Source organism: Esox lucius, chromosome 18 (genome assembly GCF_011004845.1).
Source record: "Esox lucius isolate fEsoLuc1 chromosome 18, fEsoLuc1.pri, whole genome shotgun sequence".
NCBI classification, from domain to species: Eukaryota; Metazoa; Chordata; class Actinopteri; order Esociformes; family Esocidae; genus Esox; species Esox lucius.
Genome location: NC_047586.1, coordinates 4,706,366 through 4,722,227, shown reverse-complemented (window position 1 = coordinate 4,722,227; position 15,862 = coordinate 4,706,366). Strand labels below are relative to the sequence as shown.

General features: G+C 42.0%; 1 protein-coding gene across 2 annotated transcripts; it reads left to right on the top strand.

Moving 5' to 3' along the window:
- Positions 1-1,442: 1,442 nt before the first annotated feature.
- napepld (N-acyl phosphatidylethanolamine phospholipase D) lies at positions 1,443-10,234 on the top strand. 2 transcript variants are annotated; one of them, XM_010892010.5, is made up of 6 exons: positions 1,443-1,651; positions 4,869-5,066; positions 5,256-5,454; positions 6,526-7,175; positions 8,265-8,379; positions 9,580-10,234. In XM_010892010.5, exons 1-6 carry the CDS (start codon positions 1,527-1,529, stop codon positions 9,706-9,708), a joined length of 1,416 nt encoding a protein of 471 aa, XP_010890312.1. In that variant the 5' UTR covers positions 1,443-1,526; the 3' UTR covers positions 9,709-10,234. The 2 variants fall into 2 exon arrangements, with proteins under 2 accessions (XP_010890312.1, XP_010890313.1); XM_010892011.5 differs by lacking the exon at positions 1,443-1,651 and adding an exon at positions 1,910-2,681.
- Positions 10,235-15,862: the final 5,628 nt, after the last annotated feature.

Here is a 15,862-nt window from a genome sequence, read left to right as displayed (position 1 = left end):
CAGTGAATTTTTATGTAAGAATGATGCTATTATGACTAATTCACAACCTGAAGTGTCCCACGCCACAGAAACAAAAAATTCCCGAGCCGGCAATGTCAGAGTAGACGGCTTCGGAGCAGAAGAGTGTCCCGGAGAAAAGCGAGGAACAACCAGCCTCCAACCTCAGTTCCCAAGAGGGCTAGGAATACATAAAAAGGCATGAGTTCTGGAATTTTCTCTACGGGAGAGCAAAGGGGGAGGAAAGAGTACCAGTGACGGGTGGCCATGGGAAATAAGTTAATTGTATAAAAACAAAATAGTTTTGGCTTAAACTACGATGCTTTGCATTGAAAAATTGCTAGACTAGAACTATCTATTTGAAAATGAACATACTTTACATATTGAAAAGTGATCCATGTTAACTTAGTCTCCACGCAGTCTTTGTATTGATTTGAATCTTGATGCTGGGCGGATCAATGCTTCTTTTCATACTCTTTGTAATAAGACTGATTCAGATATATCACTAGGAAATGCAGCTAGTTCACAGATATTTATCTGGAATTTGCCTACTTTGCCTAATTTGCCTATTTGGCATACATCTGCTAGCCTGATTACAAATCACTAGTAGAAGAACACTAGTTCATTGCACTTCACTTCCAAATGTTGTTACATCACAACCTTGTCCAATGTTTTTCCTCAATCTACACGCACTACCCAGAAATAAGGCAAAAACTTTAAAAACTTTTTTACACTAAATTATAAAAAATCTGAAATATTACACATTTTATTATTCATTCCCTTTGCTATAACACCCAAAATCGGTGCGTCTTGTTTCCATTGATCAACCTTGAGATGTTTCTACAACTTGACCGGAGTTCCCCCGTGCATGTCAGAGCTAAAACCAAGCCATGAGGTCCAAGGATTTGCCCATAGAGCTCCAAGATAGGACTGAGCAATCCGTTGAGAAGGGCCTTGGTCAGGGAGGAGACCAAGAACCCATCGGTCACCGAGCTCCAGAGCTCCTGTGGGGAGATGAGAGAACATTCCAGAAGGACAACCATCCCTGCGTCTGCAGCGCTCCACCAACCAGGTGTTGATGGTAGAGTGGCCACACTTTCAGAATGAACTGAAAAGACGTTTAGTCGACAGTAACACATTTAAACTACGGGTTCATTCTCCTTACAATACCCGCTCCATTCAGGTCATAGAACACCAAAGCTGCACTTTATATTCCCAATATATAATAAATGTGGCCATCGGTGATTCATATTACCTGATACAGTCTACTGAACTTCATTGTGCACATGAGCAAACGTATCTAGAAAAATAAAGAATGTATAAAGATCTGTAACATGAAGCTCTGCATGAACCTTCACCTTACTAACATGGCCGTTTCTAACATCTGGGTCGAACCATATAGTTAACTAATAAGGAAGTAGCCATCTACTTACCCATGACCAACTTTCAATAGTTCCTGTTTAAAAAGTAGCCTAAGGTTAAAAATGAATTTTCTCAAAAATGATTTTCTCATTGTAGTCTAAGCAATTATGGTTAGACGAAATCGACTATTCAGACTATTGCTACTTCCAGTTAACACGTTTGGGAGACAAAACGAACGACTGCTCTATTCGAGAACCATTCACCAAGCCTCGTGTGTTCCAAAAAACTCGAGGTAATGATTTAATTATCAGTCTAAAAAGTAGGCTAATATATGACAGGGTTTCAATGTAGCCCTGTCGTTTCATACGTTCGCAGACGTTTGTCTTTATTCGACAATAAAGTGTTAGTCTGTACTCGTATTATTATTATTTTTTTTTACATTGTATCCAATTTCAAAGTCTCTTGTAACTCACATAAACATGCCCAGTATACTGTTAGCGTTTTCTTGGGGACTTGGAATCTCCGAGTTAACAGTTTATCTGGGAAAAACGTTAGAGTAGCTGAATTACGATGTTTTTTAAGCGACATGGGCTATACACTGCCTGCTAGTTTTAGTTGACGTCATATTCGCTTGACTCTTCCTGGGACTTGTCAGCAAAGATTTGTGTTCAGAGCTTAAAGCTTGTGGCTTAGCTCATCATTGACTCAAAAGCTCCCCAAATGAGAATTACACTACCTAGTAGTATGTGTAGGCTATATGCTACAATCGACCCGCGGACTAGTTTAGCTATATGATATGACTTAAATAACGTGCGCTTTAAAGTATTTTACTCTATCCGATATATTTCATAATCATACACAGGCCTACAGATTTTGTTTGAATGAAGCTGGTTTCAGTACGACTTCACCAGCCCTGATTACCTGATAGCTATGTTGGCTCCGTTTGTTTTGGATAACCACAATGCTAGTTCCACTACGCAGTGCCTAAAATCGTAGATCTTTTCCGACGGAGGATGGAACATCTCATTTTTGCGAGTCTCTAATGTCTGAATTACATTTCCACCTGTAACGTTTAAGAACCTTTTGCAACTGAACGTGGCATACATAGCCTATAAGGTTTAATTTCGTCACATGGTCGTTTTTTTTTTTGTTCACAGACGTCAGAAAGCTCTGCTGTGACCCGTGCGTGTTTTTGTGCGTCCAGCTTTTCTAAACACAGTACTACTGCGAATATCTCGTTGCAATAATATCAGAAGAAATGTCATAGCAGTGACGGATTTACCGGCTTGCACTTTGCCTTGTTGTTTTCTACCCGATTTCAGGTAATATTATAGACTGGATTGTTGTGATTGTGAAACTGCAGAATCAACTACGAATTATCGAATATTTCCGTTGTTCTGCTCGGATAGTTAACCTCATTAAATGAATCGTTTGAGTTAAGTAATGCTATTATTACGATAGCATTACCGATACATACGGCACAAATGTTGTGATCAGTTTTAGTTATTCGTCAGATCAACGAAGATTAATTGTTTAGTGTATCTGTTTATTGTGGCTGCATTCAATAGGCCAATTTAAAGTGCAACATGGTGTTCTATGTAACACGCAATATGACTCGCGAGGAGCGTTTATTGTAAAGGCTCTGTAAATCTGCCATCGTTGACAAAACTCACTTCTGTGGACAACTACGTGAATGCATTGTTTACGCCTATTCGGTTGCATGCCATTTATTAAAGGGGCCATATGCAAGATTTTAGTTCGCGCGCTCCCTGTTTTGTTATGTGTGCTTTTTATATTTGTAGGAAGCCCATTACACCCTAGGGGTAGGCAATTCGTCTATTCGTTGCCGTTAAACAGCGTAGTTCAATATTATATGACTGTCGTGAATAGGTTGAGCTGAAGGAATTATATGCATGGGATCTGTCTGTGTTAATAGTTATTTCTTTACCTTACTGTAAACGGAGGATTTATGGAATATTGTACAACACAGGAAATAGTGTGTGTGAGAGAGTTTAACGCTAGTTGACATACAAAGATGTGCTACTTGAGTTCAAGCTTGCTGATTTAATGTCAAACATGGGTTTAGTTAGCTGAGTTGACAATTCATACTTTAAACTGAGTATACCCAGTTCATACTTATTACATTTTCTCAATACAATGTCAGCTTGCTTAGTATCCCAAGGTCCCTGTCTCCAAATAAACACTTTTCCATCAAATGAGAGTCACATTGCACAGGTCACTATAGCTGGACAGGGTTAATTGAGCAAGCAACAAGGAAAAAAGTTATTGGTTTTTAAAGTACGACTTAAAGCACCTGTCTGTGTGACCACAGTTATACTGTACAAACACAAGGACAGCTAAGCCTTTTCCCAATTGACTTTTTCAAAGTATGTGCTGTTGGTGACTCAATGTTGTTGCTGGCAAATCCTTCCAACATTGATTGCGACTCAACTCGAGATCAAACAAGAACAAATTGATTATACTTAGCTAGGGATCAGTGATAGGGCACATTGTTCATCAACAGTGCAATGTAGACGGAATCAATGGCAAGTTCAGATCTGTGAAGTTACTATCCATTAGAACTTTTACTCATTAATTTCCTAATAGACAACATTCTAAGTTTGTTTCAGACTTTAGTATCTTCTGGTAATTGTGCCCAGGGTCGGCTCCATGCATAAGCGACATAAGTGGTTGCTTAGGTCCCCTGACTGATCAGGGAGAGGGGGCCCCAAATCAAATTTTGCTTATTTAACTGGTCCAACTCGGATTCAAGGCGCTCTAGAAAGGAGGCTAAAACCCATGGGCTCTAGCGTCTGTCGCTAGAACGCCTCTTAAGACATTGGGGAGTGAGGTTTTCACTCATTGCACAGCACTCGCTGGCCTCTGTTACACTTAGGGCCCCAAAAAGGCTAGAGCCGGCACTGATTGAGCCCTCCAATGACCTCCTCTCTGCTGCTGTATGTGTCCGTTAGGTGATGTTGGTAGGCAAAGTAATTTACTCCGCCCTTTAATTTGAATATGGTGAGGCCTGTCCCCCTGTCAGGGAGTGATATGACAGCTGAAACAATGGCCCTGGCCGTTTATATTAACAGCGACTTCCAGCCTCTGCTTAAACTAGTCTTGCAGACGGACTGTACTGTGTCATTATTCAAAGTAGCTAGCCAACCACTGAAAGTGTCATTGTTGCCCGCTCTATAATCTTGCTGAGTCATGTTGCTGTGGAGCGTACCGTCGCCCCAGAGATCTGATGGGTGGGGTTGTTTTGTAACACGTGTTGTGTCACAATAAGCATTTGCTTATGTACGTCCCAGGAAGGTTTACGTTTGTAACAACCATTGGAGTCACACGTACCGGACTTGGGCTTTTATTTCTCTGCGGAGTCACATGTTGGCGCGCTCTGCTAAATGGGTCATAGTGGAAATGGTTTGAAGTGCAAGGTTCGCAAGTCACATAAACTTTAAAATACATTTACATTTTACCATCTTACCCGCCACCCCCCACCCCCACAGCCCAGAAGCCCGGCACTGTTACCCTATGGGGGATCGAGGAGGAGCAGGAGAGGTGGAGGAGAACAAGGTCCTGATGGATGAGGAGGGGGAGAAGGGTATCAGCCCTGGTTTGCCGGGGACAGAGGAGGATTCCCAGGCTGTGGTCAGGCCACGCACCCGCCCCGCCGTCTCCGCAGCCCAGGAGGACCCCGGACCCCGGTCAGGCTCCCCCTCTCCACTTCACCCTTTCACTTTACTCTCTCAACATATCGGAAAGGAATTACCTCTTAACGCAAACATATTTTCCATTCTGAGTACAACCGGCTGCAAAAAAACGAATGTAATGACTTGATTTATTTACTGTTTGCTCGCTAGAATGGATTTTGACTGACCGACTGACTTCTCCAGGCAGAGCAGCTCCAGCCGCTCCTCGAGGAAGAGCTTCCGTTTGGACTACCGGCTGGAGGAGGATGTGACGGGGTCGAGCCGGGACAAACACGGGCGTTTCACCAATCCCTGGCCGACGTGGCGGTTCCCGTCTTACACTTCCCTGCTGCGTTTTGTCCTGCTGGAGAAGAACCACAGTAATGTGCCAAGCTCCAAAGAGGTAGGCCGCCGGGGCCCGAAGTTACTACATCACCTGCACCTAGATGGGCTCATTGGTCTAGTCGCCTAACCCGAGCAAGCAGTGATTCCGCCCAAAAGAGCTAGGCCTCATTCTGACATTTATTTATAGGACGTTCGGGCCTGGACCTCGACTCTGACAACTCCCGTTTTCTAGTAAACTCACCCTGGTCCGAAGTACAGTCTGGCTGTGCAACCGGCCAAATCGTACATAGTAATCTGTTTGGAAGAAGGCCTGCGGGCCTCAGCTCTTCAGGTTAGATAATTACCAAGTGGATGGTGGACTGTACACGCCACACCCATCCCGTCCTCACCCAACCTGTTCTGTGTTTCTGTCCTGAGACATGAGGTGTTCAATCATCTCCGACTGAGCCTGTCAGGGTTTGTCAAGTGTGATATTTATCAGCTGGGGCCTCGTTGTTCACAGCCAGGTTAGCTGTCGGCTCCGGGACATTTCTTCCCATTCCGCCAACACTGATCTGTATTCCCGTTCCAATTTAGGCTATTTTTAGATGCTGGTAAATCAATCTAGCTCTCACAGAATGGACCGAGGCTGTGCAGGGCTTTTATATACATGTAGATCGGGTTCTGTCCGGGCTCCATCAGGTCTCACACTGTATATGTGTTATGAGACAAATTGGTAATCTGGGAGGGCTTGGCTGGTGAAGGAAACTGAAATGTATACTTCCATCTGCCTATATTTCCAGCCATCTTTCTGATACTGAGGAAGGAGAAGGTGTGCTGTGTTTTCGCAGGATGTGTATCATATTCTACAGACGCTGCAGCCATGATGAAGAAGATGACGATGATGATTTTTGGCATTTTTCATTAACAGAAAATGCCCAAATCATTGTCATGCCATCAAATTTACTTGAGTCAGATGACCTAAAATGAATCTCCTGATGTGATTTAATCATTGACACAGACTAAATTGAATGTCTTTTAAAGTAGCCACAAGGCTGCAGACGCCTGTGCCAGACCAGTGGTTTTCACCGTTGGAGCCAGACGTCTTCCTGTATCCATACCAACAACTCCCTGTGTCCTGTCCACTCAGGTTTTAGACAAAGAACTTCCAGTGGTGGAGCCCTGGTTCGTCCGTGTCCCAGAGGGAGCGTCGGGAGCGCTGGGGTCCGCCCTCCGGGTGACCTGGCTGGGGCACGCGTCCGTTCTGGTGGAGATGGACGGCGTTGTCTTCCTCACGGACCCCATCTTCAGCCAGAGGGCCTCGCCCTTCCAGTTCGTCGGCCCTAAGCGGTACCGCGGCCCTCCCTGCACGGTGGACCAGCTCCCCAGGATCGACGCCGTCCTCATCAGCCACACGCACTACGACCACCTGGACGCCGGGACGGTGGCCCAGTTGAACGAGCGCTTCGGCGGGGACCTGCGCTGGTTCGTGCCCCTGGGGCTGATGGACTGGATGCAGAAGAGCGGCTGCGAGAACGTGATCGAACTGGACTGGTGGGAGGAGAACTGCGTGCCGGGCCGCGACGACGTCACGTTCGTGTGCACGCCGGCACAGCACTGGTGCAAGCGCACCCCCACGGATGATAACCGAGTGCTGTGGGGGAGCTGGTCTGTCCTGGGGCCCTGCAACCGCTTCTTCTTTGCCGGAGACACCGGCTACTGCTCCGCCTTCCGGGAGATAGGGAGGCGCTTCGGGCCCTTCGACCTGGCCGCCGTGCCCATCGGAGCTTACTGGCCCAGGTACAGAACTCCAGAGGAGCGTGCCGTGACTGGCCTGGTAGAGCTGCTGGCAGTGCAGGGTTTAGCTCCAGCCCTGCTCTAACGCCAGGTTTATTTAATTGGCTCTGTGTTGACCCTGCTGTGAAACAGGATTTGACCCCTTTCTGATTTTTTTTTTATCCCTTCAATTTTTTTTGTCTGTTTTCAGATATAAACTTTTTTTGTGTGTCTGTTTTCAGATATAAAAAAAATTAAACTGAACAAGTCAAGAAAGGAACCCTGAGTGAACAAATAAAAGTTGTATACTTATTTCCTTTTATTAAGTCATGTTTATTTAATTTATAAATAAATGCCCCGCTGTGATTTCCCTTTTACAAGTAACTGTTTGTGCTGCATAACTGCGACTAAACCATTACCATAGTAGTTAATCAGCCTCTCACATCACTGTGGAAATATCTGGGCCCAGAAAACAGATTTATTGTCGTTTGTAGAGTTTTGGGCACTTACTGCTCACTTCAGGCCATGTCACAACATCTCAATAAAGGTTTTGGGTTATTGTTTTGCATGACCCAGGTGTGCTTCAGATTCAGCTCCTGACTGTTTCTCAGTGTTAAGGGGACAATCAGGTTCTCACAGGGCCATTGGCTGTTGCATAACGATTTGCATAACGTTCATGCATAAAATAAATATAAAAATCTGTTCACTCAGGTTTCCCTTCTTTAATTATTGTTTTTTTGTTAACATTTTAAAACATTCAGTGACAATATGTACTTCCTGTCAAAGGGGTCTCTGGGTAGAATGTGAAAGGGGACAAAAACCTTTTCATGACTCTTTATCTAATAAAGCCTTTTATCATGACCTTGATGAGCTGAATCAACTGTTTATCATGACCTTGCCCAGTAGTGATCCAGGAAGAGGGCTGGACCAGAGCAGGGCTGGACTCCACCATTCTGTGGCAGCCATGTTCTGCTTGATATTAATATTAACTGGGTGTAATTCAAGCATTTCCATGTAACAGGCGGTCTAGAACATTTACCACAGCATTAGATAGCCCTCTACTTTAATGAATACTAAGTAATTTACACACATTCACATTTGTGCCTCCCTCAGAGATGTGATGCGTGGTCAGCATGTGGACCCAGAAGAAGCTGTTCTGATCCACAAAGACATTCAGGCTAAACACTCCCTGGCCATCCACTGGGGAACCTTCGCTTTAGCCTATGAGGTGAGTACATGTTTTACTGTAATATTTTAGCCTGTGAGGTGAGTACATGTTTTACCGTACTATTTTAGCCTATGAGGTGAGTACATGTTTTACCGTAATATTTTAGCCTGTGAGGTGAGTACATGTTTTACCGTACTATTTTAGCCTGTGAAGTGAGTACATGTTTTACCGTACTATTTTAGCCTATGAGGTGAGTACATGTTTTACCGTACTATTTTAGCCTAAATAAAGTGTTACCAAAAGAACCTGTTTGTGTTAGTTGTTAACATGAAATGCAACATGCAGTTTATATTTTGAACTCCATTAAACATATTTTTGGCAATTTAAAATCCTACACTACTGCTCTCTGCAAAAGGCCTGCTGCTTGTGACACTGGAGACTGAAGCCCATGAAATCTACTGTAGGTGTAAACTTGCCCTACATCACTGAGGTTATGTCCATGCTCCTAAATCTGGTGCCTGTGTTTTGGACATTCTAGCCCCCCATCGGCCAGGCGGGCACATATCTGCCATTGTTTTCAGACCGAGGTAGAAGGGTTTGTGACAGTGGGTTTGTTCTCGTCACACAAAAGGACACAATGGTGGAATTGTTCGGCATCCCACAATAGCTCAGTTAAAAGGGAAAATGCATATGCTGTTGGTTTCTCTCAGTTTAAGTCTGTGCTTTGGGAAAAGGCACAAGGAGAGTAATATTGTTGGTGGTCGTGAAAGAAGACCTTTGTTGATAGTCTGTGATATCATAAATCATTTCCCGAATTCTTTTGTCTAAATATTTCTGTTTAATTAAGCACTTGTGGATGAACCTTTCATTTTCAATTGTGCTTGAAGAAAAGCAACGCAAGAAGCGTTGGCTACTTGTTTATTAAGCAGAAGCCACATGACTCTTGTTTTGACACCAGTCTCTTCTGCGACGTTGTTAAAACATGTAGTTCCTTTCCATCAGCAGTCATCTTGCAGGCAGTTAATGAAGGAGGACCTTTTGGCTTCGAGCTGTTCCTGCTTAGAGAGGCTGCTATCAAAATGTCCCCACCACTACTGTGACATACACCTTCAACTCCCAATCCCAGCACTTCTCCTCTAACAATACACCTTCAACTCCCAATCCCAGCACTTCTCCTCTACTGTCCTTTAACTAGAAGGAGGCGACTAACAGGAGGTGCCTAATATCAATGTCTCGTTCCTATTTCCTTTTTCCCGGCAGTATTACCTGGAGCCGCCGGTAAAACTCAGGGAGGCCATGGAAAAGAATGGGCTGAATGTGGAACACTTCTTTGTTCTGAACCATGGAGAATCCAGAGTGTTAAACGAAGACCAGGAAGTCTTTGAATGAATGGACCAAACCTGGGCAATAAGCCCCTCCCATCTTGCAGATGGACTCCGAAAATGCGGGATTTTGTGTGTGTGTGGGTGTGGGTGGGTGGGTGTGTGTGTGTTTGTGTGTGTGTGTGTGTGTGTTTGGATGTGTGTGTTTGTGTGTTTGGATGTGTTTGGATGTGTGTGTGTGTGTGTTTGAATGTGTGTGTGTGTGTGTGTGTGAGTCTCAAACTAAGCCCTTATCGATCACAATAGTTTGAATAAAGGTGACTATGAAATGAACGCTATTATTTTTCATGTAATTCTTTTTTATTTTCTTTCTTTCTAAGGAGTGGCTGTGTATCCATCGATTCTTTGACCTTCAGAGAGTAACTCTTTCACCAATGATCCTAAACCTTCTGTGCATGTGTGAAATATGTTCTTAACATGTTTTTATTCTTCATACTCTCATTATGTACAGTAAGTTTATTGGAGCTCCAGCCTTACTTTTCTATTTGTTAATGATAAATGTCTACCTATATATAAAAACTGAAATTATGCAATGTTTGTTTGTGTATGGCAGGGCTACTTAACTCTGGCCCTGGAGGGCAAACATGCTTCTGTCTTCCATCCTCTTCTAATAACGGATTAATTCAGACCTTGGACACATGGTGATTCACTTCTAGGTAAAAGTGAAAAATCTGAAGTGATTTGGTGACAGGAGCTGAATAGACCTGGTGAATGCCAATCCCTTTTTGTCTAAATTGTACCTACATCATTAATTAGCTTACACATCATGGGCTACAGGCAATATAGTTGAGCAGCCAATAAGTCAGGAAAGACGGGATAAGCAAACTGCAAATAGCCTATTTTTGTATAGGGAGTAAATGCAGGTGTAGAGTGTGATTTTTGCACAGAAGCTTCCGGATCTTTGCGTAAACTATTACATTTTTTCCCCCTGGGGGTCGGACAAGGACAGGTCTACTCTTCCATGGCTTTGATGCCAAACCAATATCTCATGCCAGAATTCAGGCAAGAAGCGATGACCTTCTCGATTTAGTGTTACTATTTGAAGAGAACCTTACTGATTTACTGTTACTACTCGAAGAGGAGAACCCTTATCGATTTACTGTTAATACTCTAAGAGAGAACCCTTTAATAGGCTTATATAGATTTCGGTCAGAAATTGTGGAAGTTAGTCAACGTTTTGACTGTAGTTTAAGGCAACTTGACTCAAGTCATTATTTGGGTCTATTGGGAAGAGTTGGCGATAGGACACAAACAGGTCCAGGGAAACAGGCTAAACTATGAATACAAGTCAGAGGAGAACATCATTCTTCTGCACAGGAAATCTAATTCTACAACTTGGATTAAAACTTCCTTGCATAATTTACCAGTGCTGAATCACATTTATGGAACATGGTCCCAATTCAATCAAGCTCACATTGCTGACTGGTGTTGGATTTTGTGTTGAAACCCTATAGCTGTTACCAGGGGAACCAGACAGACATGTTGTCACTTTTTAGAATTGGAAACGTGGGGTCACAGGATAAATACTATGAATAAGGGCACTGTAAACATTGGTATATTATGGAGGTTTTGATTGAATTGCAGCTCAACACCTGATGGTTGGTTAACTGGCTTTCTGTTCAGTTGTCCTCCCATGGTGTGCTGTTGTAATGTCTGCTTTTGGACACAAATCTGAATGAAATGTCGGTTCCTCCCACTGTGTTACCGTCATTAAAATGGCCTCTCTTCGCTCTACACAGGCTTGCCAGGTTAGGTGTCAACCATCCATACCTAATGTCCTTTGACTGGAATTCAGTCCAATATGCAGTTTCAGCAAAGTTTTTGGAGCATTTTTCTTGATATACATTTGACCTTCAATTAATTCTGCAGACGTTCTCATCCGGAGAGTTGTGGTCACTTAACATTTTTGTGCCGTCCCATTTACATTTGCCATTTTAACCGATGCTCTCATCCGAAGTGAGTACAGCGGCGAACGCATACATTTTGGAAAAAGGGAAAAGCAGAACTACAACGCCGGCTTTGCAAATGCTGCTGATAGAGATCACGTTGTTATTCAAGCGCACCAGGCTGTCAACAATGCACTTCTGACTGAGTCCTTGTCTCTGGGGGAGCTCGGCCCTCGTCCACCAGATGCCATGCGACCAATTCTTTTCTCAAGATGTTTTTCCAACCCTGTGCAAACCACTGTCAGACATATTAGGTTTCTCTTTGTGTTTTCCTACATTGAGATTTGCAGGAATCCTCCAGAGCACAAGAGTTAGGATTGTAACCCACCTCAGGGGTACAATGTTTGGATTAAACTACAACCAGTCTCAGTCCGTCTCATTTGACCTTGAGAGTTGCGGGTTGAACACACTATTATTAAAAATGGGACTTTTTGGCCACTTCTTTCTGTTTGCAAGCTAGAGGATGAATTGTGAATCTTTAACATTTTGGTTGTAAGGCAAGAATAAAATTTTAGAGCCAGAGACTTCTACTTTTCAGGGCTTCTCATATTTTGCTATTAGACAACATTCATTCAGTATTGGATTTGAATCTATTACCCCTTGATTTTGAGTCAGAGATCCATCTCAGAGCCACAGGTGACTTCACAGTCTAGGAGCTTCTCTTTTTATAATTGACTTTTAGAGCTGCATCGTTGTAGACAGCCCAAAGCCGAGATATGAACATACTATTTTGCGGTTTTAAAACAGGGATTTAACATCAGAGCCACAGAGTCCACGGAGACACTGGACAACATTCCAGAGACTCCTGATAGCTGTTCTCGTGCCAAGCATTTGGATGGTACTGGCGAGAACTGCAGCTCCAGTAAAATGTTTGTTATTTTCATCCTCTTTAAGCTCAAAGCTTATCGAACCTACTGACTGATTTTAAACTCAGGGTTAGAGTTTGGAAACCTGTGTGTGTGTGTGCCATAAACAATGCCATGTGAATAGTACAGTACTGTAAATTATTGACCTGCAGTCCTAAACCACCACAACACAGATAATCCAAATAACAAAGAAGCTGTAGGAAATGCAATTTATTTGCAATTTTTTTAATAACATCATTCCTCAGATAAAAATGCAATGTTACAGGAATATACATCAGAGATTAATTTAAAACTTGCTTTCAAGGACCATACAGTCTAAATATATTTTTTCCTTTTTTATTTATTGGTAGCGTGCGTTATAAGCAAGACAGACTCTGTCACCAAAGACAGACTGACATTAACAGATACAAACTGTACATCACTTATATACAAATCAACTTTTTTTTTTCTTTTTTCTTTTTTTTGAAAATAGGAGTAGAAAAGTGATTGAATATTCAGATTTTTATTTATTGTATTCTTTCCCTTTTAAACATTTCTAAAATGAAAGAATGGAACGAGAAATGGAAATTAAAGAGCAAAATGTTTTTCTCAATAGAAAAAAAAAAGACAGGTAACGGGTGTTGTGAGTTCATGCAGACCTGTCACTCAATAAAGGAAAGCGGCAAAAGGAAATGGGGTTCTGATTTGGGCATGTCCACTCAACAACTCCCCCAACAAAACGAGTCAAACACCTCGCATAGTCAAAGTGAGGTACTGTCTCTGAGCATGAGGAAACTGATTAAACAAAATGGCTGCCTCCAAAGCTACCATAAAGCACAATACACATTCTAGTGCTGTTTTTCTTAAATACTACATTTAAAAGTAGTGCCACAACTAATTTCACAACAAGTAACCTCTGTTGTTTTTTTTTAATGGCTCTTAGATAAAAGAATAAAAGAAAACTCAACATTTTTCTATCCTTCCACTGGTCTTCTGATTCTGTGCATGACTGAATATATTTATATGGGGTATAACTAAAGTATGAGAATTTAAAATGTTTCTTTTTATTTGATAGTAGTTTTTTTTTTACCCTGAACAAAGTCTTACATGGTAGCAACCACCAGCTAAAAATCAATTGAAGTAATGGAGGCATGTGAGAATGTTTCAAAAAAGAATCACTGCACATTGACTACACATTTGGTTTGATATTTGAAGGTGATTTATCCATAAAAAAAGAAATGCTCTCACTACCCCAACTGAGTTTTTTGTAAGTGGTAGCTAAAGTTTGAAATGGCTCTTTAAAGAAAACTAAAGCACGAATTCTCAAACTCTTGGACCATAAACTACTTTCAGGATGAGAGCCATCTAACATCATGTAGACCTATTTTTGACTTGATCTGGTTTGTGTCATCATACTTCTACTACTGCCTAGACAAGGCTAGAGACGGGGACCGTAAAATAACATATTTGTTTCAACATTCACCAATCACAACCATTTGTGAAGCTCTGCTAGTCGGCATAGTGCCACGCAAAACCATATTCAGTACCCATAGCAACATCCTCATCCTCAGTATTCTGTCATCCAAACTACGTAGACAACCTCTCTCCCATGTGGATTTAGGAAAGTAAAATCAAACCAGAAAACAACACATTTCTGATCATAGAACAACATTCAAACCTCAATAGTTATCATTTTATATCTGAATTTTATATCAAAATACTGTGTTTTTGCTCCATACAGACCCCTGGAACAGCTCTGTGAAAAATTCTGGTGTGATGGTGCAACACTTATCTTTAACTATCTGGAAGAAATAGAGGGAGAGAAACCTTTACCACTCAAACCAACTGACACCTACTAACCCAGTCATAAAAGCCTTTAGTCATCAGTCACACTGTGTCTTGCATCCAGGCCTCTTCCTGCCTCTTGTCTCTCAACCCCTCTGTGCATGTAGGAGCAGTCAATGTCACACTAGATGACACTGTCACGTGCAAACGTGTGATCTCAAGAAATGTTGTCTTCGCCACATCTGCATAATATCGATGGTAATGCTGATGAGCATAACGAGTAATGATAAACTAACAGTCTTTTAAGAAGAGGACATTACAAGAAAGGTGCTTCCGATTTTGCTACTTGGGGGGGGGCTTCTGTCAAACATTAGTGGTAGCAGTACGGTGGTCGCAGGTTAGTTAAGTCACGTCTATGAAGGTTCACGTAAAGGTTATAACCAATGGTCTCTGACACTGTCCCTTGCAAGACCACACCAAATGAAATGATTTATGCACAAGCAGCAGCAAATTACAGACAAAATAGGATTTGAGAAAAGGCTTGGCATGCTAGCGTGTTGTGGGTTAGGGAAACATTCAATAATCAAATACTGGGATAGCATTTTGTTAAGAAATCCCCAACCAGACATTTTCCTCTCAGAAAAGCACAACCTTACATTTTGTTGTCTCAAACAGTGGACGTTATACCGAATACCTGTTTCATTTTAAAAGATTAAATTCAGTTCTCATCTTTGTTACTTGTAACTCCATTTCCACTCCTCAAAAATATGGCATCCACAATCTGTTTTATATATTTATATAGATATGTGTTTAATATATGACATATAAAATAGAAAAACAATTGTGTTTTTAACTCATAAATAGTTATTTTCTGTTTCCATTATATAATGCACAGTGGCTGTACAACAAAAAAGAAAAAGTGATAATCTTTCATTTTTTTCTAAAAGGGAAGTGATGACCTTGTTTAAATAGCATATGCTCACTACATCTTGATTTTACCTAGAAAATGAAAATAAAGTCTATATTTAAAATAGTTCTTAAAATATTTCTGTCTAGATCAAAAAGATCAACAACAATCCATATACAAGAAAATAGAACATACATCTGTAATATTATGATATAGATCCACATCTTAATAAAGGAACCTGTGAATGCTTTGACAGATACAGTTGTCAGTATAATTAACGTCAGAACAAGACCATCAGCCATTTCAACCGTCCTCCCCATAGAGTTGGATAGAGGGCTCTCTTGGACCTGTTCAGATGTGAGATGAGCCCTCTGACACATCTCTATGGTTGTCCCTCAGTAGTCGATGTGAGAGAGAAACTGGTCTTAATTCAGTGACATTCAATGATAACCTATCAATCTCGTTGGGCACCTATCAGTATTCCCCCTGCTAACAAGCACTTAGTGGCCCGGTTAATGGCTCACTAGCACCACACATCTGGCATAGAAAAACAATGCACCAGCTCCCCATATCTGGTGAACAGCCTCTCCTGGTGGCCAGCGTCCAGCGTGTTTAGCTACCCAAAGCTGGCAAACTACTTCAGTGAAAATCCTAAAAGCTCCCATGCAGTCTTTGTAA

Excerpts from the sequence above, each read along its gene's own strand:
- napepld (XM_010892010.5), top strand. The coding sequence starts at position 1,527 with ATGGTTAGACGAAATCGACTATTCAGACTATTGCTACTTCCAGTTAAC. Across the intron at positions 1,652-4,868 it reads TGTGTTCCAAAAAACTCGAG|CCCAGAAGCCCGGCACTGTT; the intron begins GTAATGATTTAA and ends CCACCCCCACAG. Across the intron at positions 5,067-5,255 it reads CAGGAGGACCCCGGACCCCG|GCAGAGCAGCTCCAGCCGCT; the intron begins GTCAGGCTCCCC and ends TGACTTCTCCAG.